Genomic DNA, 24,903 nt, shown 5'->3' on the forward strand with positions numbered 1-24,903 from the left:
AGTCTCTTTCTTATGGTGGAGTCGTGAACACTGACCTTAATTGAGGCAAGTGAGGCCTGCAGTTCTTTAGACGTTGTCCTGGGGTCTTTTGTGACCTCTCGGATGAGTCGTCTCTGCGCTCTTGGGGTAATTTTGGTTGGCCGGCCACTCCTGGGAAGGTTCACCACTGTTCCATGTTTTTGCCATTTGTGGATAATGGCTCTCACTGTGGTTCGCTGGAGTCCCAAAGCTTTAGAAATGGCTTTATAACCTTTACCAGACTGATAGATCTCAATTACTTCTGTTCTCATTTGTTCCTGAATTTCTTTGGATCTTGGCATGATGTCTAGCTTTTGAGGTGCTTTTGGTCTACTTTTCTGTGTCAGGCAGCTCCTATTTAAGTGATTTCTTGATTGAAACAGGTGTGGCAGTAATCAGGCCTGGGGGTGGCTACGGAAATTGAACTCAGGTGTGATACACCACAGGTTATTTTTTAACAAGGGGGCAATTACTTTTTCACACAGGGCCATGTAGGTTTGGATTTTTTTTCTCCCTAAATAATAAAAACCATCATTTAAAAAATGCATTTTGTGTTTACTTGTGTTATATTTGACTAATGGTTAAATGTGTTTGATGATCAGAAACATTTTGTGTGACAAACATGCAAAAGAATAAGAAATCAGGAAGGGGGCAAATAGTTTTTCACACCACTGTATATGATATGGTATTTTGTTCAAAATTCCTATAACTCCTTGTGATAAGCAGCTCTTTATGGCTAAATCTTAATTTCCTTATGTCTTTGCATATGTGCATGTTCATTTAATTGAATTTAAGCTGCCTTCCAGATTTTCAAAAACCTGCATACTCCCCTAATCTGCACTAAGAACTTTTCATTTTGTTAGCCTGTCCTTGTCAGATGTGCCTTTCACTCCTTGGTTGCTCTTCTCTTTGCAGTGTCAAGTGCTGCTCTGTCTTTCAGGTAGCGTTTTGAGCAGACCTGGACACAATACTTCTGATGTGGTCTCAACATAATGTCTTTGAGTTTATATTCCTCAGTTTTCAAAATTATATTTGCCTCATTAATAGCTTCCGCACATTGTCAAAACTAGTATAAGACTTGTGTTTTCCTTGATTCAAAGAAAATGAAGCCACACAATGCCACCCTAATGTTTTGACAAAGTCACATTTTTCCTAGATTTGCTTTCCTCTGCTCCACAATAAAAAAAAAAAATTACAAATCAAACAATTCAGAGGTGATTAAACATACTGCTAAGGCAACACAGGAGTTTTTAAAACTTAAAAATAAGAAAATTCTTGAATGGCCAAGCACTGAGCAGGCCTTCCATAATTTGAAGAGAAAATGTAAGGAGACAAGCACCTGAAACAAGCAGGAGCTCAAGATGGCAGCATTAGAGACTTGGCAGAGCATCACCAGAAAAGAGTCTCCGCACCTGGGGCCTCATGCATAACGCCGTGTGTAGAATTAGCACTAAAACATGACGTAAGCACGAAAGTCGAAATGTGCTTACGCACAGAAAAATCCAGATGCAGGAATCCGTGCGTTAGCCAACTTCCACGTTCTTCCGCTACGTAAATCCCGCTCAGCGTGGAAATAAACGCATGTGCACGCACCTGCTGTCCCGCCCCAACTCCTCCCAGAATTACGCCTCTTTGAATATGCAAATCAATATAAATAGCCCTTAAGCCCAGCGTTCTGTGAAAAGGCAATGGCAAAAGTACGAGGAAAAATAGAAGAATTTCAGCGAATACCAAATGGAAGCAAAGAAAAACGTACTATTTGTTGGTTTAAACAGTTATATAAGCAACAAAAGGAAGTTGATAGAGTGACATAGCATGTCAGAGAAACTCGAAAGCTCAAGTTCACAAAGTCGCACAGTGCCCGAAATAAAAAAGAAGTTATCACATATCAAAGTCGTCGTGAAAAGGCGAGTCGTAGCCACCGTCTGAGTGTCATATGAAGCTTATTAGGGTACAGTGAAAAAAAAGGCACATAGTGTGAAAAAAGCAGGAAATGTCAACTATAATCTCGAAATTTCCACTTTAATCACGTAGTTTATTTTGTCGTTAAAGTAGAACATCATAACCTTCATCTTAAAATCGTTTAATTTACTAGTTTCTCAAATCCCATCGTAATAAAGTAGCACGTTAAATGCTTTGTTGTGTATTTGATCTTATATGAGGTCTATGTGCGTGAATCACTACGTGCTCTTCCTCCGACAGGACACAGAATCCATTACATTCGTAATATTACAGCTCTCTGAGTAATTAAAATACTGAGAAGTATACGTGATATCATTTTCATGATGATATGAGTTAAAGCATGTCATTAAACATGAGAACACGGTGGCGCAGTGATTGTTCATGTCTTACAGCAAGATGCTTGCTGTGCCATGTGCGACCTTCGATGAAATGCTTTATTACAGAAGTAGTTTTTCAAACGTACTAACCCCCAATTCCTGTCCTTGCTTTTCTTTCTCCAAATACCCAATTGCCACACAGTCAGCTCTGTAATAGACATTAAGCCATCTGTAAGCTTAGAACGCCGATTCTTCAAAACTTTTAAGGAACATCAAAATATCTTCATAATGTTTAATTCGTCATCATATGTAAATACGCGCTTTATAAAGTGGCTCAGGTTGTGCAACATTATAACTGTAGAATTATAACAAGTACAATTACCTCACGGTAACTTGCAAGGATGCAGTGAGAGTAACATCGCTAAAGCAGTTATGGTATTTAGAATATTTTGACCATTCTGTGGACCATTATATTGTTACAGGTTAATTACAATCAGATGCATTAAATTTATGAACGATATGCGGTTAATTTCGGTGTATTTGATAAAGCCGCCGTCGTGGATGTGGATCTAAGAAAGGGTAACCACACAGGAACAGTAGCACTGCTTTGACGCTGGGTTCCGCCAGTCTGCAAAAGTGAGTGGAGAACTTGCGTACGACAGGGTATGAGGTACCGTGGAAAAGTGCGTGGCTTTACGCCAAGTGTAGGTTTTATACATCACGATTTGAACGTGGAAATGTTCTTGCGCAACATTTCTGTGCGTACACACCGTTTATACATGAGCCCCCTGGTGATGTCTATGAATTGCAGACTTTAAGCAGTCATTATTACATTTAAGGGATATGCAGCAAAGAACTAAATATGGCTGCTTCAATATACTTTCCATTGCTATTGTCCAGTAATTATGCTGCCCTGAAATGGAGGGTTTAGGAGCACACACTGATACAGCGCATTGCCGCACCCACCACATTACAAACCAACTCGGGATCCCAGATTGGGACCCGAGTGTAGCCATGCAACAGGTGACACCCCAGCAGCACACAATGGAATGGACTAAGTGTGAGGTTTTTTATGGTGTCTGGAGTGCCAATTCTGCCACCAAACCCCAAGTTTTCTCTGCAGGTTGGAGGGCCTACATGCAGGGCTGGATGCAGATTAATGTCATACCCAGGACGGAGCAATTGCAGGTTAAGGGCCCGACGAAGTAGAGTCACTTTTGGCGTTTACGGGATTGAAATTGGCAATCTTCCAATTGCCAGTGCAAATCCCTAGCCTTCGAGCCACCACTCCGCCCTAAAATGGAGGGGACTATAGAGAAAAGGTGTTGTCATTTTCATATGCTGTGACCGAAATGTATGACAGTGCCCTTAAATAAAAGTGTGCAATGTGCGCTTTAGTCACATCAGAATTGCTTGTAATTTTAAACCTGTGCAGCAGAGGGGAAAATCAAGGAAACGCACATCTTTTGTCATTGTTTGGTCCATATCGTGAAGTCAGTGGTCGAGGAGTACATTTACAGTGGAATGTGTTGCAATAAATGCTTTGATATCCAGATAACTTAAGTTCTTGTGAACGGTTTCTTGTACTAAATGCCTTGCTAGACCTTTAGATATTGCTCATGTTAACTTCCATTTGTGTAAATTAACGGACACCTCTATCCAAGTAAACTTTCAATTTCAGGATGCATTTCCAACTTTATTTTTTTTAACAGTTGGAGCAACAGAAGTTTCCGTGACTTTCTCAGCTTCACACGGTGAGTCACAGGAGGCCATTACACTGGTGACCTTGGATTTTTACCACCAAAACCTTAGCCGCTATGGTACGCAGCTGTTGGGCATTTCGTTCTCCGGTATTTGGGAAAGAAATACAAGTTCTAAAAAAAAAAAAAAAAACAAATACTGCTATGTACTTGGCAGCAGTATTGTGTGTTTTTACAGTTTATTCTAGAGAAATAAGATAGGATATGGCAGGTTTATAGTCCATAAACAAGCGAGAAATAAAAACAAAAAGGAAATAAGTTTCAAACCAGAAAAAGGCCAACTTCACCATCACCTTGAGATGCTTTCTCCTCCTCTTATACTAAAGAGCTTTTTGCTTTGAGCGCTTCCTCAATCCAATGGGTGGGTGCCTGACAGCTGGGTGCCACCTTTCTTATACTGGAGTGGCAGTGGCATCTGGTGTCCCACCCATGTGGCTTCACATGACATTAGGTCAAAGTAAAATAATGTCAAATTAAAAGAGCACTATCCAAAAACAAAATGATAAATATTAACCGATTACTCAGAACAATTACCTTAAAAAATCCATTTGCATTATTTTTGTTTCCTGCTTGCAAGCCATTCTAAGTGCATCAATTCTAATTCTGAACCAATGTGTCCAACCTGATATGTGAAATAAAAAAATTCATCCATTTTTAATTACAAATTAAAATAGGTACAATTCATAAAACAATGTAAAAAAATGGTTCAAGGTAGTTAGTACATGTAATTCAATAAAAATGTAATAAAAATATCTTTAAGCTCAGAGTTAAAAGTCTCTCTTTGATGTCGGATGCAGCGGTTGCTCGTCGTACATTTAGTTGAGTTGAGTTACTTTTTGCCTCCACCAAAGAGGATGAGGAGATAAAGGAAGATGAGGATGATGTCCAGGTAAATGGCCAAAGCTGCAAATATGTACTCCTCAGGGCTCAGTGCATACGATTCTCGACCAATCACAAGCTGAACGTCAATAGCTAGGAACTAAAAAGAAAAAGAGGAAGAGACATTCTCAGATGACCTATTTGGAGCCAACGATTGTGATTGTTATTTTGTGTAAAAAATAAATAACATCAGGTCAAGTTTTCAAGGTCCCTAAAGTCCTGTTCTCCACCACTCTATTTGGTTAATTTGTTCTGTGTGATTAATTAAGTAAAGTAAATCTTTCTAGTATTTGTGAGAAATCTGCCATTAACCAGTTTCCAACCATGTCCCCATGTTATTTCTGAAGAATTTATGTTAAAGTAACACTGGGATCCGCTGTACTGAATCCCTTCATGATTTTAGGCACTTTAATCATGCCTCCTCATAATCTCCATTTGAAATTCAACCCCTTCAACGTCTCCTCATAGCTCATACCTCTTAGTCCCAGACTCGGCCTAGTCGCTCTGCTCTGGCCTTTCTCTAGGGCTGCGGTGTTTTTTTTTTTGTAATACGGAAACCAAAACTCTGCTCAGAACTCCAGGTGAGGTCTCACTAGTGTGTTATCTAACTTAAGCATAACATCTTGTGCTATCTACCTCAGCCCGACCTCCTGTTAGCCTTTCTGATTGCTTCTGTACCCTGTTTGGATGGCAAGTGACAAGTCCATTATCATCTCCAGGTCCTTCCCATAGAATGTACTTTAACATTTCAGACCTCCCATTGTTTTCAAGTCTAGCGTCCATTATCATCTCCAGATTCTTCTCGTAGGAAAGTTTCAGACCTCCCATTATGTGTTCAAATCTAGCGTCTCTTCTTCCTACATGTAATACTTTTTACATTTTAATTTCATCTTCCACAGATCTGCTCAAGCCTGTATGCTCTCCAATTACTTCTGTAATTATATAGTGGATTTTGTTTGGTGTCACCTGCAGATTTGACCAGATTACGGATTACATTCTTGTCCAAATTGTTGATGTGTATTAACACTGACTCCTTAAGGATACCACTTTTAATATCTAGCTTTGAAACGTTCACCTCGCCATTAACATACAGTAAACAAAAATGTTAAACCAAAATGAATGTCATTAGCGGTTATACAAACAGTTCAATAACATCTCACTAACACAACGAGAACTATGGCCGAGACTATGCCAACTGACTTGACCAGCAGATCTCATCAATGCAGGGTCACCTAAACTGAAAGAAGGCACTTCAGCGGTGAATAAACCTGTTGTAAATTTCAGTCAGTGGTCTCTTGCCTACAATTAGGCCCTCGCACTGGCGGCCCAAATCAGTGGGTTTATGTCTTTGGGGGGTGGGGGGGATTTGGGGGTGGGGAATTCTGAAATTGGCTTCACACAGCTTCTGTTGCTAAGCCTTAAACTATTTACACTGCCACAACAGCTAATTCTTGGGTTCTACCTCCTAATAGTTGCAAACGATGATCCAACAATTTGAGAAAGACCATCTTTCCATCATCATCTTATTTGTACAGGACTCTGTTAAGACTGGGGGTAGGGGGGTATTCCAGAGAATACATTTAGCAAGTAAGCCTTAGTTAAACTGAGGTTTATCTGCGCTGGTTTGGGGTCCACCAAGGAGGATATGGGCGGGTTACGCTAACAGAGGCAGCTAAAGGCCCCGTCTTAGTCTGCTCCGCACCAGGCTGAAGATGAAGCTGAGCGGAATATTGTGCATTGAGAGCTGATGAAATTCCCACTTGTTGAGAAAATGAAAGTTCGGAGAAAGGAACCAGGGATATTCTTAGGATTATCTAATCTTGGTGAATTCTCTTTTATATTATTCTTACTTAATTACTATATTATAACCTAAACTATCCATTGAAAATGAATGACATTTAAATTATGTACTTTGTTAAAAACCTTTTTAGTCAGTGATGGGATTTTGTAGTGTATTTAATATTGATGCATTCTTGGCTACAGTATCTTTTAAATTAATCTGATATTCATTGAAAAGTGCTAAAATATTAAAAGCTACTGTTTATTGAATAATGACAAGAATTTAATAATATGTCACATTTAAAAGTATTATGCCATTCATCCACATTGGTCTGTTTGTCAGTGAGGAACAAAGGAAAAAGTATAATAATAAAAAAAAGTTAATAGGGGATGTTTCGTTCTAATAGTACCAATTCTAAGTCAGTAAACTTTAAACACTAAAGCAGCATAAAGATGTTTATAGTGATGTATGTACAAGAAAAAGCCGCACTTCAAGACCTTCTGGGATCAACCTTGGTGTGCTTGTGCCCCACAATGGAAAAGAAAGAAAGAAAGGCAGGCAGGCCCTGGTCGCTTTTGGCATAATTCATGGCAGTACATACAGCTACATTGTAAAATAGAATAACATATCTAAAATAAATTCAGCTGCACACCTCAATAATTAAACAAACTTAATAAATTGTATAATTTTTAAATTAGTCCACATTTTTCCTTCTCTAGTAAATATTAAAAAGGCAAAATGTTTTGTAATTGAGGATATGTCAGTACAACAGTAACACTCGTTATTAAAAATGGTCAGGTCTGGTCTGATACTCGTGACGAATGTTTGATTTGTCATTCGGATGTTTGTGGTTAACATTCAATACATAAAATGTCAAGTGTTGTAAGTGAATCCAAAGCCTTATCAGCGACACTAAATGTTGTTTTATGCTTTCAAAATGTCATCGGTGCAAATGACTGAATAAACGCACTGTGAAGCTCAATAGCACAGGTCGGTCCTTATAAATGTAACCCACCAGTCGTATTGTGCAATTGGACCTTCTGAGGAGGGCAAACTCCTAGAGCAGGAGTGGCACTGGAGCATTGCATCTGTGTCTGAAGTAGCAACTTTCTTTTTGGTTGATAAATGTGCAGTATACGTTTACATACACTACCGGTCAAAGATTTTTAGAACACCTCAGTTTTTAAAGTTTTGATGGAAATGCACACAGTTTAATGTCTTAATGTTTCATGAAGTCAAGGCATAGAACAAATAAACAATGGCAAACAGAAAAACTAAGTCAAATGTTATTCAAAGTTTGGCTCATCAAAGTAGCCACCTTTTGCTGAAGTAATAATCAAACTGTGGTAACCCTTTTGATTCAGAATGCCAGCTGCTCTGTGCAAGTCACCAACTCTGCCTCCAGCAAAAGAACCCCAGACCATCAGTCACACTTTCTCCTCCATACAAACACCCTGCATGATGAACTGGAGATTTCAAATTTTGACTCATTGGTCCACAAGTCTTTCTTCCAGTTAGCAGTAGTCCACAGTTGGTATTTCAAGGCCCTATTTTGTCCTTAAAGGAATGGCTTTCTTACTGCCACTCGCCCTGTCAAATCGGCAGCACAAAGTCTCCTCTTCACAGTAGAAACTGAGATTTGCTTTTGTCGACCTGCTCTGTTAAGCTGTGCTTGAAGCTCTTGTGCTGTGAGGCGCCTCTGATCACACCAGCCGGTGATCTTCACAAACTTGACTTCTGATTGGTTTGTGACTTTGGGTCAGCCAGACCTCAAGAGTTTCTTCTGGTTTCTAACTTCCTTTGGATTGTGTAGGACACCTCCGTACTCCCTGACACTTTGATTTTTTTATGCAAAATTAAAGGCCTACACAGCGTTAATAATGCCCTGCCTCATTTCATTTGTTAATTGCTGTTTTCTTGCCGTTATCACTGTAATATCGTCCAGGTAGTACTTCACAGGGTGTAGTAACACAGTCTACAAAGAGGGTTTTTAAGTAATCCACAGAAGCTGGGACACTTGTGCAAATTGTTTGCATCAACTTGCAAGGCTTCATTTACTTTAATTGCTGCTGAACATCTGTAGGTTGTAACCTGTTAGTTCTTCCCTGAAGAAGGCCCATTTGTAATATTCTTATATTTTCCTTTTTTTCAACTTTTGCTAACCTAATCTTTAAATTTAAACCTCTAGCATTATTTTCATCATTTTTAGATTTTTCACTGCATTTCAACTGATTAAATGCAAAGAAAAACTGGAAAAACCGAGGTGTTTTTGACTGGTAGTGTATACTAAATGTACAAATCTAGTAATTCTGAAGGAAGTTATATTCTTATATGAAATTTTCAGTTGCTGCCATATGCACTTCATATTGAAATTGAATGCTTACTTGTTTTACATGTTTGAAGTACACTGAAAAAAATCTGAAGGAGGATATTTACTTTATACATCAACTTCAATGTTACTTAAAATAATAATTTTGTTGGAATTACATTACTTTTTGTAGTTACATTTAAAAATCTCTCAAATGTCACATTAACATAAGTTAAAACAAAGCCAATAAATTGTTTTCTTTTAACGGAAGCATAATCAGCCTTGAAAACTTTGTTGTAATTACTCAATTATTTTATGCTTACTCAAAATTAACACTTTTCTAATCCTTAAAACAATATTTTAATTTTCCTGATACACAGCTGAATTAAGTTGACTTAACTTAAACCTGTTTTATGTACACGACTGTCCTAATTTATATAAGGTTTGCTATTTTGCATAAAGTTGCACCCCTTTTGTTCCATTGTGGTCCTCACACCTGGAAAGAACATTGTAGACTTTAATTGATTTTTTCCTGAAAGTCGTAGTTGTTTTGTGTGTGTTATGGATATGAAGTTGATTTATGACACTTTTTTTTTCCACGCCCTGCATCACAAAAGCATCTTTTTCTTTATTTTCAATATAACATACAACTGTTAAGATTTTGTGAAAAGCGTAATCAACCAAACTAAATAAATGAATGCTTCTAATTCTTTAGAGTTTATGTTGATATACTATTATAAATGAGTATTTGAATGTTTAGGGCAGGGGTTGCCAAGTCCAGTCCTGAAGGATCAGCGTGGCTGCAGGTTTTCATTCTAACCCTTTTTTTAAATGAGTGCCTTGTTTGTGCTGCTAATTAACTTCTTGTGAATTCATTTTAATTGATTTAAAACGGAAGAGCTTAAATGTATTTAGTAAAAGCAGCCTATTTTAAGGAGAATTTATTTAATTCATTTAGGTGGAAAACATGACATACATGTAAATAAATCCTAAAATGTACTTTTTCGAGTGAGTTGCAATTACTTAACAAATTATAGTAAACTTTTCTCAAAACAGCTGATCTGATACTACTACAAAACCAACTGGCAAACAGAACATGATTACTTATGATGTTTACAAGCCAGTTTATTTACAATCAAACTAGGCAATTCAAAGGAAACTTCTCATAAAAAAGTGAGTAATACTATTAATATTTAAGTGCTGTAGATGCCACATGGGCTGGACGGGCATCTCAGCCAGAGGAGGGGATGGTTCTTTACCCGGACAGGAGGCTCCCAACAGGCAGATAGGCATCCCGGCCTTGGAAGAGAAGAGGATCAGACCTGGAAGGAAAGGCTGGATGTACAGCCCACTGAAAAGGGCTTCATACTCCCCCAGCACGGTAGATGGCATAATTTCTGGATATCAGTGCCCAGTAGAAAGCCAGGAGGACATGACAAGGAGATGTCCTCCGGCAGGGCAGCCCTGCTGGGGTCACTGGGTGCCACAAGAGGGTGCTACAGGGAGACAAGCTGTCTGTTATAATGGACTTTCACATGACCCGGAAATGCTTCCATCAGGCAATGGCCCTGGTGCCGGAAGTACTCCCGGGTCCATAATGAAAGGGACCGCACTCCCTTTCCCAGGCGAGTCGGAGCTGGGAGGATGTGGGACAACACTCGGTTGGAGGAGGGCAGTACGGTGGAGAGAGAAAAAGCGAATGTTGTGCTTGTGTTAACTTTGTGTTACATTTTGTTAATGTTCTTGAGTGTGTGTAATAAACGCACTGTTATTTGAACCCGTGGCTCTTGGTGTGTTCGTGTTGGGGTTTGGGGTCTCGCTGAAGCCCTGCTTTGTATCACTTTGCGCAATGCACAAATTTCAGAACCGGAACGTAGTTTGACATCAGTCTACTATGGATTGCATGCAGCCTCTCGTGCTTTCTTTATAGTGGATGCATTTCCCTTTTTTGTGCATTATTGTAGATCACGTATTACTTCTTCATCAACTGCTGAAAAGACTGCCACTATCTCTGTTACATGTTGTTCAATTTTATGACAATTTTACCTCTAAACTTCTCCAAGCTACCCACAATACATCATGCATCCCATCAGTTTTACCATTAAAGTCCTCAACCTGCAGATACTTCACTCTTCTCTATGCTTTTTGAACTTTGGTTCATGTTGTCTACTGTCGGTTCTCAGTGCTGTTTAAACCTCAGGAGTGCATACGTAATCATGGAATGACAAAGCACATCTCGACTTAATGAGAAACACTCCAAGTTAATGGAACCGACTGAGCCTTGGTTGGTAAACATGGCTTATTCAAGCGAGGTTTTCACAGCTAAGTCTTGACTTCATAAGTGCTCTTTGTAGGATAAACTCCCAGGACTGAAGGCAATTTAGTGTTAAGGGCAGGAATCAGACCTTAACGCACTCTGGCAGATGTTATACATGATTACGCAGGCTACCATTTGAAGGAAGGTACAGAGGACAGTTACCCGTTACTTAACTTGGCTGCCTGGGGCTAATATACGGCTAGTTAATAGCCCCAAAGTTTTGTATTTCAGGAATGGAAGAACGCTAGGGAATGAAGTCCTATAGGCAGGAGTCGGCCCACTCTGATACCCGCCCCCCATAACCAATTAGAATGGGTAAGGGTCCAGAGGTTTATCTGTCCTTTATTAGAGCATTAGTGCTTAGGATTGCAGGGACACCTTGAGCTGTTCTAGTAGAGTGACCCAACGTCTTGTCACTGGCACTTCTGACCTGGGACATGCTTGGAAATCATTCCTTAGCTAGACTTAATGGAATACTCCACCCGAAACTGAAAAGGCATTTCTGTCTTGTGCATGACTGCTGCAAAGCGTGCACAGATAAGATCAAAAGATCATGAAGACCCGCCTCCCCCCTCATCCATTCAGCAGGAGTCCTGTGATACAAACCAAAGCAAAGACGAGTGCCCCAAGGCAGCCATAGAGAATCTGGAGCATGGTGGAGTAGAAGAAAATGGAGAAGAAGCCAAACATCATGAGGTCAACAGCCAGGACAATAAGGATGCCATTGCAGATGGAGAAGCTTATTCGCGACTGCATGGAGAAAGAAAATATTTTAGTTAAGTAGATGATTGTAGCAGTTGGCTTGTGGCACATTGTATTAAAAAAACAGCAAACAATTTGTTCATCTGATTCCATAATTTGTTACCTGCTTTAATTGTGACCCCAAAATTGTTAATGCCAACTATCCTAACTGAATTCCAGTCTTCATGTTCTACCTGAGTGCTTTCTGTTACTCATCCTTAAGGAACACTCGGGCTGCTGCCATGTTACTAACCAGAAGCCAGCGTCTGAATGATGACTTAATCAAACCCATTATTTTTCTTAATATTTGGTTTCAACACTAATCATTAAGGCTTTTTTTGATTTTTTTGCTATTGATTTATTCATATACTGTATATGCATTGATAATAATAAACCAAATCTGTTAACTTAGAAGGTAGAGTCATATGAAAAAGTAACTACACCCCCATGGAAATTGTTGATTTTTTCAACACACAGTATCTGACAAGATAGATAGATACTTTATTAATCCCAAGGGGAAATTCACATTCTCCAGCAGCAGCATACTGATAAAGGCAAACAGTAGATCTTCATGCAGATAGTGTCTAGAGATAAAGATGATATACTTTGTTTTGCACACTTGCCCAACAGTCTCTAACATCAGAACATTGTAACATTAGAACAATCTGGAAGAGAACAGGCCTTTCAGCCCAACAAAGCTCGCCAATCCTCTTCACTTAATTCTTCTAAAATAACATCAAGTCGAGTTTTGAAAGTCCCTAAAGTCTTACTGTCTACCACACTACTTCGTAGCTTATTCTAAGTGTCTATCGTTCTTTGTGTAAAGAAAAACTTATGTTTTATGTGCAAAATTTAGCCTTAACATGTTTCCAAATGTGTCCCTGTGTTCTTGATTAACCCATTTTAAAATAACAGTCTTGATCCACTGGACTAATTCCCTTCATAATTTTAAACATTTCAATCATGTCATCTCTTAATCTTCTTTTGTTTAAACTGTATAGGCTCAGCTCTTTTAATCTTTTCTCATAATTCATCCCCTCTAGCCCTGGAATCGGCCCAGTCGCTCTTCTCTGGACCTTTTCTACCACTGCTATGTCCTTTTTGTAGCCTGAAGACTAAAACTGCACACAGGACTCCAGATAATGTCCCAGGAGACAAGGAAGTGAGACAAAAGGACTGCTCCTCAACTGTCTCCACACTTAAAAGCTTATCCCAGTCTGTCCACCTTAGACTTTGCCACATCTGCTCAAAATTTGCCCTAATAAAGTTAAAATAAAAAATGTTAGTCTTTGCTTCTGCACTCTTACAATATACTGAAAATTGTATTATATTATGGTCCCCTGACCCTAGTGGTTCAATCATCTCTACACCCTCATCATTTCTATCCTGATTATTACAAAATACTAAATCCAGACGAGCTTCACCCCGTGTTGGTGCTTTAACATGCTGTGTTAGAAAACAGTCACTGATTACTTCTAAAAACTCCTGCTCTTGTACTCCTCCATCTGTAAGGTTATCCCAGTTAATATTTGGATAATTTAAGTCCCCCATGACTATAATATCTCCCTGTAAACTTGCCTTTTTGATATTACTAAAAAGATGTGTGTTGAAATTACTGTCTGAATTAGGTGGTCTATAACACATTCCTAAAATAAGACCTCTTTCCCTAATATTTTCCAGGTGAAGCCACATGTCCTCACTAAGATGGGTCTCACTAAGAGGACTTACATTAAATTCTGTTTGATGTAAAAAGCAACTCCACCTCCTTTTCTGTTCTGTCTATCCTTCCTAAAAATGTGTATCGCTCTATGTTACATTCATCCCCCTCTTTGTTATTTCTCCAGGTGTCATTGGGTCAGTGACATTTTTGACAACTCCTCCATGTAAAATTCCTTCATTCCTTCATTTGCGAGATGTTTGTAGGTCTTCTTGCATGTACTGCCAGTTTCAACCCCTACAGCATTTCAGTGGGATTCAAATTAGAGCTTTGACTAGGCTTGTTCTTAACCCTCCATATCTTCATTTTGAGCCATTCCTTGATTCATTTGCTAGTGTGCTTTGGGGCATTGCCATGTTTTTATTTCTGCTTCAATTTCAATGTTTGGACAGGTGGCCCCACATTTTCCTCAAGCACACTTTGATATGATGCAAAATTAACAGTTGACTTGCTGACTGGAAGCTGCCCTGGCCCTGAAGCAGCAAAGCAACCCCAAATCATAATATTTCCACAACCTTGCTTCATAGTTGGTTTGAAGTTCTTCTCCTGAAATGTGATCTTTAGTTTGTACTAAACATGTCTGCTGTTCTTTCACTCATCTGTCCAGAGCACATAGTTTCAGAAGGCCGGATTTATTCAAGTATTGCTTATTCTACAGAGATATTCTAAAATGGCCAGGACACATTTGTTGGCACCCCTAGAAAAGATAGATAGGTCTGAGATTTCAGATTCTGATTCCGATTTCAATCTATTTTCTTGAATTAGTATCAAACATGTCTCCAATTGTCCAATTAGTCACTCAGCCCACTTAAATGAAGAAAACTCATCACTCTTTTGCTTGGTATCACTGTGTATCCCGCACTGAACATGAACCAGAAAAAGCAAAGGAGAGAGTTGTCTGAGGACACCAGAAAGAAAACATTTGTATTAACAACATTAATTCAGACAACTTTAAATTAGAATGTGGTACTAAACAAGGATGCCCCTTGTCACCACTGCTTTTTGCAATCGCCATTGAGCCACTGGCAGTTCACTGCCAAAATGCTTCTGAGATAAACGGGATTATCAGAGAAGGACTTGAAAACAAAATGTCTCTATATGCAGATCATATGGTACTATATAAATCAGATCAACAAAATACTGTGCCTGCAGTCCTAATAGCACTAACAGAATTTCAAAAGATATCTGGACTCTGAATTAATTTGAATAAAAGTGTGCTGTTTCCAGTGAATTCTCAAGCACACAACATTAGATTGGACACCTTCCCTTTTGTCATCGCAGATCAGTTTAAATACCTAGGAGTAAACATCACAAGTAAACATAAAGCTCTTTATCAACAAAAGTTTGCCTTCTGCATGGAAAAATTAAGCAAGACTTGCATAGATGGTCAACCCTTCATCTCACTTTAGCTGGAAGAATTAACACTGTCAAGATGAATATCCTTTGTAAGCTCCTTTTTCTATTTCAAAACATTCCAATATACATCAATAAATCATTTTTTAAGAAATTAGATTCAATCATAACCTCATTTATTTGGAATTTAATACATCCATGTATCCAAAGATCGACCCTACAAAGACTTAAGGTGAAAGGTGGTATGGCTCTACCCAAATTTCAGTTTTGTTACTGGGCAGCAAATATACAAACTTCTAAAACCTGGATATGGACACAAATAGATGAACATACACAGGCTTGGTCTGCAATAGGAATAAAATCCTGCAGTACTTCTTTATATTCCTTTCTTTGTACCCCAATAATACTAACAACCCAATTGTGCTTCACTCACTCAGAATATGGAAACAATGTAGGACGTATTTTAAGATAAAGAAGCATTTAACTGTGGCACCTCTGCACAAGAACCACCTTTTTCAACCCTCCCAAACATATGCAGTTTTTAATGTCTGGAAAACATTCAGGATTAAATCATTTAGAGATCTGTACGTAGACAATGTCTTTCCATCCTACAAACAAATTACAATCCAAATTTAACTTTCCAGCAACCTCATTTCTTTCACTACCTTCAAATTAGAAACTTTTTTAAACAGAACCTGCCCAATTTTCCTTACCTCCCACCTCCCTTTATGCTGGAAAAAATATTGCTCAGTCTTGAGGACTCAGATATCCATCCATCCATTTTCCAACCCGCTATATCCTAACTACAGGGTCACGGGGGGTCTGCTGGAGCCAATCCCAGGGCACAAGGCAGGAACCAATTCCGGGCAACTACCATTGAGACACAAGCTGAACACCAAGGTCAAGAAACATCATTGACTGATTGCACCATCTACCCCTTTTTGAATGATAGTGGGCTCAGTGGAAGAAGAGCCAGGAGGACTCCACTGTTGAAGGACAAAAATAAAAAAAAGCCAGGCTAGAATTTGCTAAAATGACAAGCCAACAATGGCTCATTGAGGATTCTGCATTGTTCTTTTCTTGTCATCTTGCTTTGGTGCTCATTTCTCAAACTAACTGTGGGCTGATTAATATCCTTTGAAATTACTTTGCAACCCCTTCCAGTTTTATGCAGTTCAGAGGTTCCTGAGGCATGCTTCACATCGGCAGATGCTTCTTGTGAGTAGCAAATTCAAAATGTTTGAGTCTTTTTTTATTGGTCAAAGTGCCTCTAAACCACACCTCCAATCTCGTTTCATTGGCTGGTGTCCAGGTTTCCTAACCCCTGACTCTAATTTGCTTTTATTGAAGTCATCAGCCTAGAGGGTCTCATACTTTTTCCAACCTATAATGTGAAAGTTTGAATGAGGAATTTAATATCTACCTTAGATGATGATCAGACCATATTGTAAGACAATGTATGCATAAATGCAGTTGTTTCCAAAAGGTTCAATGACCTTTCCCTGCCACTGTAATGAGCAAATCACTTCACCTAAATCTGCAGAGACAAGAGCTGTTTAAAGCCCAGGTAGAATGTTTAGGGCTTTAAAAATACTTGACCAGAGCATCTCAAAGTCCAATTTACATACAAAATAGAGAAAAAAGTAATTAAATAGTGTTGGAAAAACCTAAGGAAATACTGGAACTGCTTGAGATGAAAAGCTATGATAGAAACCTAGAAAAATATTTATTCTACAGGGCCTGAGTTGCCTTGAAAGCTTGCACATTGTAATCTTTTTAGTTAGCCAATAAAAGTGTTATTTTACTTGACTTCTCACTACACACATAATGGCTAACACTGTACAAGACCCTAATACTACAGACATACAAGACACTGAAATGTCCTGCTACTACATGGAATTGATACCTGGTGGAAGAAACTGACACACAGGGACATTGACATCTTCTTCTTAACGGAATGCAAAAAGGAAAATCTTATCCCAAAAGGCATCATGATATGGAATTCAACCATACAAACCTATAATATATTTAAGATGTCCCACTTAAAGGTTTTCCAATGTTGTTATTTGTCCTAGTGTCTAAATAAACTCGGGGAACTCCAGTTTCTGTATGACATTTTGCCTGAAGAAGGGGCCTGAGGTGCCTTGAATGCTTGCATATTGTAATCTGTTCAGTTAGCCAAGAACAGGTGTCATTTTACTTGACTTCTCACTACATTCATAATGGCTAACACAGTACAACACCCTAGTACTTCTACAGGATGAAATAATCTGACTTAAATGCAGGCTGAGTTCATAATATTAGAACATTGGACCAAGCTAGATGAAAACAGGCCATTCAGCCCAACAAAGCTCGCCTGGCCTATCCACTTATTCTTCTAAAATAATATCAAGTTGAGTTTTGAAAGTCCCTAAAGTCTTACTGTCTACCACACTACTTGGTAGCTTATTCCAAGTGTCTGTGGTTCTCAGTGTAAAGAAAAACTTCCTAATGTTTGTGCAAAATTTACCCTTAACAAGTTTCCAACTATGACCACGTGTTCCTGATGAACTCATTGTAAAGTCACCGTCTCTATCCACTGGACTAATTCCCTTCATAATTTTAAACACTTCAATCATGTCACCTCTTAGCCTTCTTTTGCTTAAACTGAAAGGACTCAGCTCTTTTAATCTTTCCTCATAATTATGAATAGATGATCTAACTAGCAGCAGGCTGCTTTTCACTTATTCACCCCTAAGAATACAGTCAATTCTCCTTGGCCCAGTGATGTTTCAAATGCATTAGATGTTTGGCACTCAGTTTGCTATTCAGTTTGAACTTTTTTCTGTGTAATGTCTACTTTAAAATCTTTTTGAGTTTCAGACATGGCATTCGTTGCCTTAATGGAGCACTGTATCAAATTATACTGAGCATAAACAATATGGATATGAACGTGCTTAACATGTATATGGATGCTGATGACCATAGTTACAAATAATGTAGAAATGTAAAGGTTAGGTGGCCTGTCCTTTGCTTTTAAGACAGACATTGGCTCAGCCTAACACTGAGTTTGTGTAACATTATTGTGTACCCCAGTTTAGGCTTACAGGAAATCTTAATTGGCTTTTCCTCCATTGTTCTGCTTCATTGGACTACACACTGTCAATATAAAAGAGTACCTGTGCTGAGAAGATGATAATGGTGAAGGAGATGATCACTGTACTTCCAAGTGCAATTATGACCGCTGTGGTATCATGGAATGAAGCCACTGCTCCCACCATGAAGGACAAGCTCAGCGTCACAACACCCTAAGGGAAACAATCAGAGTTGTGTTAGAACATTTAAAAGAGTCTTCAAGAGCGCTTGGAGTACAGAGCCCGAAGGTCATTCAAAATAACTCTCTTACCAGTGCAATAATATTCCAGGGAAATCTCCTCCTCAACGACCCACCGAACTGAAGGACGATGGCCACAACAGCAAACACACAGTAGGAGGTTATGTAGACCCAAATGTTGGACTTGATGTAATTCTTCACAACATTTGCGAAGGTGAAAATGCACACAATGCCGAAAGTTACCAACAGCTGCATGGTGACCACTGCAAATACCTGAAAGCATTTTGAAAGCAAGAATAAAGGTTATCAGGTGGGTGCTTTCTCAACTTGTGGAAGTATTTTTGGTTTAAACTTTGATGTATTTTTTCTATACAGCTTACTATATCTTATATATGAAACCAGTTTTATACACGTGTGTACTCATATGTACTCAGGATACATTAGAACTTTAGAACAATCTGGATGAGAACTGGCCATTCAGGACAACAAAGCTCGCCAGTCCTCTCCACTTAATTCTTCTAAAATAACATCAAGTCGAGTTTTGAAAGTCCCTAAAGTCTTACTGTCTACCACACTACTTGGTAGCTTATTCCAAGTGTCTGTGGTTCTCAGTGTAAAGAAAAACTTCCTAATGTTTGTGCGAAATTTACCCTCAACAAGTTTCCAACTATGACCACGTGTTCCTGATGAACTCGTTGTAAAGTCACAGTCTCGATCCACTGGACTATTTCCCTTCATAATTTTAAACACTTCAAACATCCATCCATCCATTATCCAACCCGCTATATCCTAACTACAGGGTCACAGGGGTCTGCTGGAGCCAATCCCAGCCAACACAGGGCAGGACGCCAGCCCACCGCAGCACTTCAACCAGGTCACCTCTTAATTTTCTTTTGCTTAAACTGTAAAGGCTCAGCCCTTTTAATATTTCCTCATAATTCATCCCCTGTAGCCCTGGACTCAGCCTAGTTGCTCTTCTCTGGACCTTTTCTAGTGCTGCTATGTCCTTTTTGTAGCCTGGAGACTGAAACTGCACACAGGACTCCAGATGAGGCCTCACAAACAGAGTCAAGAACAGTTTTTTCCCATAAGCCATAACCATTCTAAACTCACACATGCACTGACTACACAGTCTAACCCCCCGACCCCTGGACTTCCTTCTATCCATCAACTGTGCAATATCCAATATCTAAATGGTATTGATAATAACTGTGCAATATCTGTATACTGTACAATGTCATTACTCTCAGGGTCCAACATCCACTACTCACTGCACATGATCATCATTATTGTGCAATATTTAAATTATGTGCAATAACCCAATAGTGCAATATAGTGAATCCCTCGCTATATCACGCTTCGACTTTCGCGGCTTCACTCTATCGCAATTTTTTCTCATACACGCTTACGTCACTACACATGCGCTTTCTGAGAACTTTTATCTAAGCCCCACGATGGCTCCTAAACGTGCTGCTTTTTGTAAGCCTTCTGACAATGAAACTAAGCGCCGGAGGAAGATGCTTACCATCCAGGAGAAGGTGAAACTCTTGGATATGATCAAAGATGGCAATACCCTACAAAAGCCTCCTCACGCATATGAAAAGATAGCGCCAGCAACTGCCTATCAAGATGTTCTTCAGCCGTGCACCCAGACACCCATAGCCTACTCCTAGTACTCCTTCAGCGGAAGAAGACAACGACGCACCACCTGAAGACTCTCCTACTGAGCTTGTGCCTTCATAGGTTAGTGGTTGTGTGTAAGAACCGTGTGTGTGTGTAATTAAATGTACAGTACAATAATAATGATATTTGTAACATCTAATAAGTCTTATTTTCTCTTATTTTGCCTAATATATTGGGTAATACGAGTGTAATGGTGACTAAAGGGTGTTATTTCATGTCTAGAGGGCTCCTATAATGTTAAAAAACATATTTAGAAGGTCGTAAACAGGTTTTCTATACTCTAACTGCGAAAATATTTGATTTATAAATAAAGAATCCTACTTCGCGAAAATTCATTTATCGCGGTAGAGTCTGGAACGGATTAACCGTGATAAACGAGGGTTCACTGCAGTTATTATTCTTTCCATATGTATATAGCATTGCAGAACTTTTTTGCAACTTTTCGCAACTTTTTGCACCATTTGTTCATGTGTTTATTTACTTGTTGTGTTCTACATATATGTCTGCACTGAAGAAGCTGCTTTTAATCAAATTGTACCCGTGTATAGTGACAATAAAAGGCATTGTATTCTATTCTACTAGTGCGTTACTAGAGCAGAGCAGAACCTCCTTGGACTTGTATTCCACACATCAGGGCGCTATATAACCTATCATTATTATTATTGTACAAAGGATGCCCTTTAGCCTCATCCAGAACAGGGCACAGCCTGGATCAGCAGATAAGTTGTGCACTTTAAGTTTCTAACTTTCAAAGTAACTTTAGCAGTCTACAAGAGGATTTACTGCGTCTCAGCAGTCGCTCTTATCCATGTCTACGTCAGCCTCAGCACGTCTCTGTCTAGTTGGCTCAAGTAAAACAAAGAGTTCACTTGACTCTCTCTAGTAGATCTGTTGAATTAAAAGATCAATACATCAACACGTATTCAAACCCCTTCACTTTTTACACATTTTGTTATGTTACAACCTTATGCTAAAATTTACAGTGCCCTTCATAATATTTGGGACAAAAACACATTTTTCATAATTTACCCCTCTGCTCCATAGTTTAAAGTTACAAAGCAAACAATTTCGATGTGATGAAAGTGCGCATTGCAGACTTTCCTTTAAGGGTATCTGCATACACTATATAAATGGTGTGTGAATGTGTGTGTTTGCCCTGTCCAGGGTTTGTTCCTGCCTTGTGCCCTGTCCTAGCTGGAATAGACCCCAGCAAGACTCAACCAGCCCACCCTAACTGAATCTGGGCTTGATTGAGTGGGTTAGAAAATGCCATGACAGAAATATTCAGACTCTTGTCTCAGTAATTAGTTGAAGAATATTTGGCAGCCATTGCTGTCTGTGGAGTCTTTTTGGGTCTGACACAAGAAGTGAATTTGGGGATTTTCTGCCATTTTTCTCTACAGATTCTTTCAAGCTCTGTCAGGATGGATGGACACTGTCACTGCACAACTATATTCAGGTCTCTCCAGAGATATTCACAGAGCTGTATACTCTCCCAGTGATCATCACCTTCTTGCATTACTGTGTGTAGTATGGTGGTGTTGTTTGCTGATATTTCAGTCTCCTTGATGATTGTCTGTAGATGGAGGGTAGCAGTAAGTATACTTCTTCTTCTTGTTTCGGCTGCTCCCGTTAGGGGTTACCACAGCAGATCATCTTCTTCCATATTTTTCTGTCCTCTGCATCTTATTCTGTTACACCCATCACCTGCATGTCCTCTCTCACCACATCCATAAACCTTCTCTTAGGCCATCCTCTTTTTCTCTTGCCTGGCAGCTCTATCCTTAGCATCCTTCTCCCAATATACCCAGCATCTCTCCTCTGCACATGTCCAAACCAACGCAATCTCGCCTCTCTGACTTTGTCTCCCAACCGTCCAACTTGAGCTGACCCTCTAATGTCCTCATTTCTAATCCTACCCATCTTCGTCACACCCAGTGCAAATCTTACCATCTTTATCTCTGCCACCTCCAGCTCCATCTCCTGCTTTCTGGTCTGTGCCACCGTCTCCAACCCATATAACATAGCTGGTCTCACTACCATCCTGTAGACCTTACCTTTCACTCTTGTGGATACCCGTCTGTCACAAATCACTCCTGACACACTTCTCCACCCATTCCACCCTGCCTGCACTCTCTTTTTCACGTCTCTTCCACAATCCCCATTACTCTGTACTGTTGATCCCAAGTATTTAAACTCATCCACCTTCGCCAACTCAACTGCTTGCATCCTCACCATTCCACTGACCTCCCTCTCATTTACACACATGTATTCTGTCTTGTTCCTACTCACCTTCATTCCTCTCCTCTCTAGAGCATATCTCCACCTCTCCAGAGTTTCCTCAACCTGCTCCCTACTATCGCTACAGATCACAATGTCATCAGCAAACATCATAGTTCACGGGGACTCCTGTCTAATCTCATCTGTCAACCTGTCCATCACCATTGCAAATAAGAAAGGGCTCAGAGCCGATCCCTGATATAATCTCACCTCCAACTTGAATGCATCAGTCACTCCTACCACAGACCTCACGACTGTCACACTTCCCTCGTACATATCCTGTACAACTCTTACGTACTTCTCTGCCACTCCCGACTTCCTCATACAATACCACAGCTCCTCTCGAGGCACCCTGTCATATGCTTTCTGCAGGTCCACAAAGACGCAATGCAACTCCTTCTGGCCTTCTCTAAACTTCTCCATCAACATCCTCAGAGTAAACATTGCATCTGTGGTGCTCTTTCTTGGCATGAAACCATACAACTGCTCACTAATCATCACCTCACTTCTTAACCTAGCTTCCACTACTCTTTCCCATAACTTCATGCTGTGGCTCATCAATTTTATCCCCCTGTAGTTACCACAGTCCTGCACACCCCCCTTATTCTTAAATATCAGCACCAGTACACTTCTCTACTCCTCAGGCATCCTCTCACTTTCCAAGATTCCATTAAACAATCTGGTTAAAAACTCCACTGCCATCTCTCCTAAACACCAAACTAAAAAAAGAGTAGTAAAAAAACACTTAAAGTACACCAGTGAGTCTGGGTCCTGTTGAGTAATCAGTGCAAACCAAAATGTAACATATTAAGCAATAATTACGATTACATGATAAGACACATTAACTGTAGGAGGATTTGCTTCTCTTTTTTATCTGAAGCAACAATCCAGCTTGGATTCTAAAATATATATTATATATACAAGGGTGGGCAAAAGTAGATTTTACAGTTGTTACTGTATGGAAAACGACATACAGGTTATGATGATTGCAATAGCTTCATTAACTCAATAACTTTATTAACTCAAAAGAATGTCACAATGGCACAGTGCACTTAGGTACAGTCTCATAAGGGCTCAAATTGACAGCCTTGTGTACTCCCAACTGTAAACTTACTTTTGCCCACCCCTGTATATATACTGTCATATGTGCATGTCAGAGGGTTACCTCATCCAAGGTAAGTAATACCACCCCGGAACACAAGGGGGTGCTGTTGATAACGGTGTCATCGACTTTTATACCCACAGCTCCAAGAAGACACCCAATGAGGCCAACTGACTCTGCCCCTTACTGTCGGAGGTCTATAAATCTGAGGAGCTCAGGGAAGGTGGCATCTTATCTTGGACATAGAACCAGCCCAGGACTGGGCTCTGCCCCAGACTGACCACTCGGCAGACTCTTTATGAGAAGGCACTGCAACCTGTTAGATGTTTGTTTGTTTGCACCATCGAATGCTATTTCTTTTGTTATTGGCACCATTATAAAAATGGGGTGACCAGAGTGGCACCCCAAAATTTATTCTTTGGACTTGTGTTGTACCTCACATGACCATAATACACACATTCATACACACACCCATACACCTTAAATTTAGCTATTTTTTTTTTAATTAAAAAATAAATATTAAAAAAAATTACTTTTCTGATGAAAGCTCTCCGAACAGATTTGTCTTCATACTCAGTTGCCACCACTTCCACACAGCCGGGTGGTAATGCGTCATTTCCTGTTACAACTACAACTAAAGGTAAATAAAAACAATTACTAAGACATCAGCTGGACATAAAGTACTTGACTTAAACTTGAAAAAGTAACATGTAGTACCTGTGTCCGGACCATTTATTGTGTTATAATTTGAATTCAGTGAAGGCTCCGGTTTGTTGGCATACTCACTGGCACAGACCGCTGAGGAAACACATGAAAATACAAATAAAATAAATACATACATACATACATACATACATACATACATACATACATACATACATACATACAGTTACTGGTTAAAAGTTTTAGAACACTTCAGTTTTTCAGTTTTATACACGCAGTTTAACGTCTAGTTCTGATATAGGCTTGAGGTGTATTGTGGGTCATTGTCTGGCTGTAGGATGAACTCCTGACCTACTAGAAGCACACTAGAAGGTACTGTGGGGGGCTGCAAAATGCTATGGTAACTCTTTTGATTCAGAATGCCAGTCACCCACTCTGCCTCCAGCAACAGAAGCCCAGACCATCACACTTCCTCCTCCATGTTTGACAGTCGGTGTCACACACTGAGGAACCAGCCTTTCACAAACACAACAGCATATAAACAACCTGTGTGACGAGCAGAAGATTTCAAACTTTGATTCATTGGTCCATAAGACTTTCTTCCAGTCTGCAGTAGTTCACAGCTGGCATTTCATGGCCCAGGTAAGCCTTGCTTTCTTATTTCGTCCTTAAAGGAATGGCTTTCTTACTGCCACTCGCCCCGTCAAACC

General features: G+C 39.6%; 1 protein-coding gene across 1 annotated transcript in view; it reads right to left on the reverse strand.

The window, feature by feature from the left end:
- Nucleotides 1-4,687: 4,687 nt before the first annotated feature.
- Nucleotides 4,688-24,903, reverse strand: part of si:ch211-284o19.8 (protein lifeguard 1) — a 42,675-nt gene continuing 22,459 nt past the window's right edge. The window contains exons 3-8 of the mRNA XM_028793593.2: nucleotides 24,248-24,328; nucleotides 24,064-24,164; nucleotides 18,538-18,738; nucleotides 18,311-18,439; nucleotides 11,948-12,091; nucleotides 4,688-5,036 (exon numbers count right to left, since the gene is read on the reverse strand). Of these exons, the coding sequence (XP_028649426.1) occupies nucleotides 4,887-5,036; nucleotides 11,948-12,091; nucleotides 18,311-18,439; nucleotides 18,538-18,738; nucleotides 24,064-24,164; nucleotides 24,248-24,328 (806 nt within the window). The 3' untranslated portion in view covers nucleotides 4,688-4,886. The remainder of the gene's footprint in view (nucleotides 5,037-11,947; nucleotides 12,092-18,310; nucleotides 18,440-18,537; nucleotides 18,739-24,063; nucleotides 24,165-24,247; nucleotides 24,329-24,903) is intronic.

The sequence above is a fragment of the Erpetoichthys calabaricus genome, chromosome 2 (genome assembly GCF_900747795.2).
Source record: "Erpetoichthys calabaricus chromosome 2, fErpCal1.3, whole genome shotgun sequence".
NCBI lineage: Eukaryota > Metazoa > Chordata > Cladistia > Polypteriformes > Polypteridae > Erpetoichthys > Erpetoichthys calabaricus.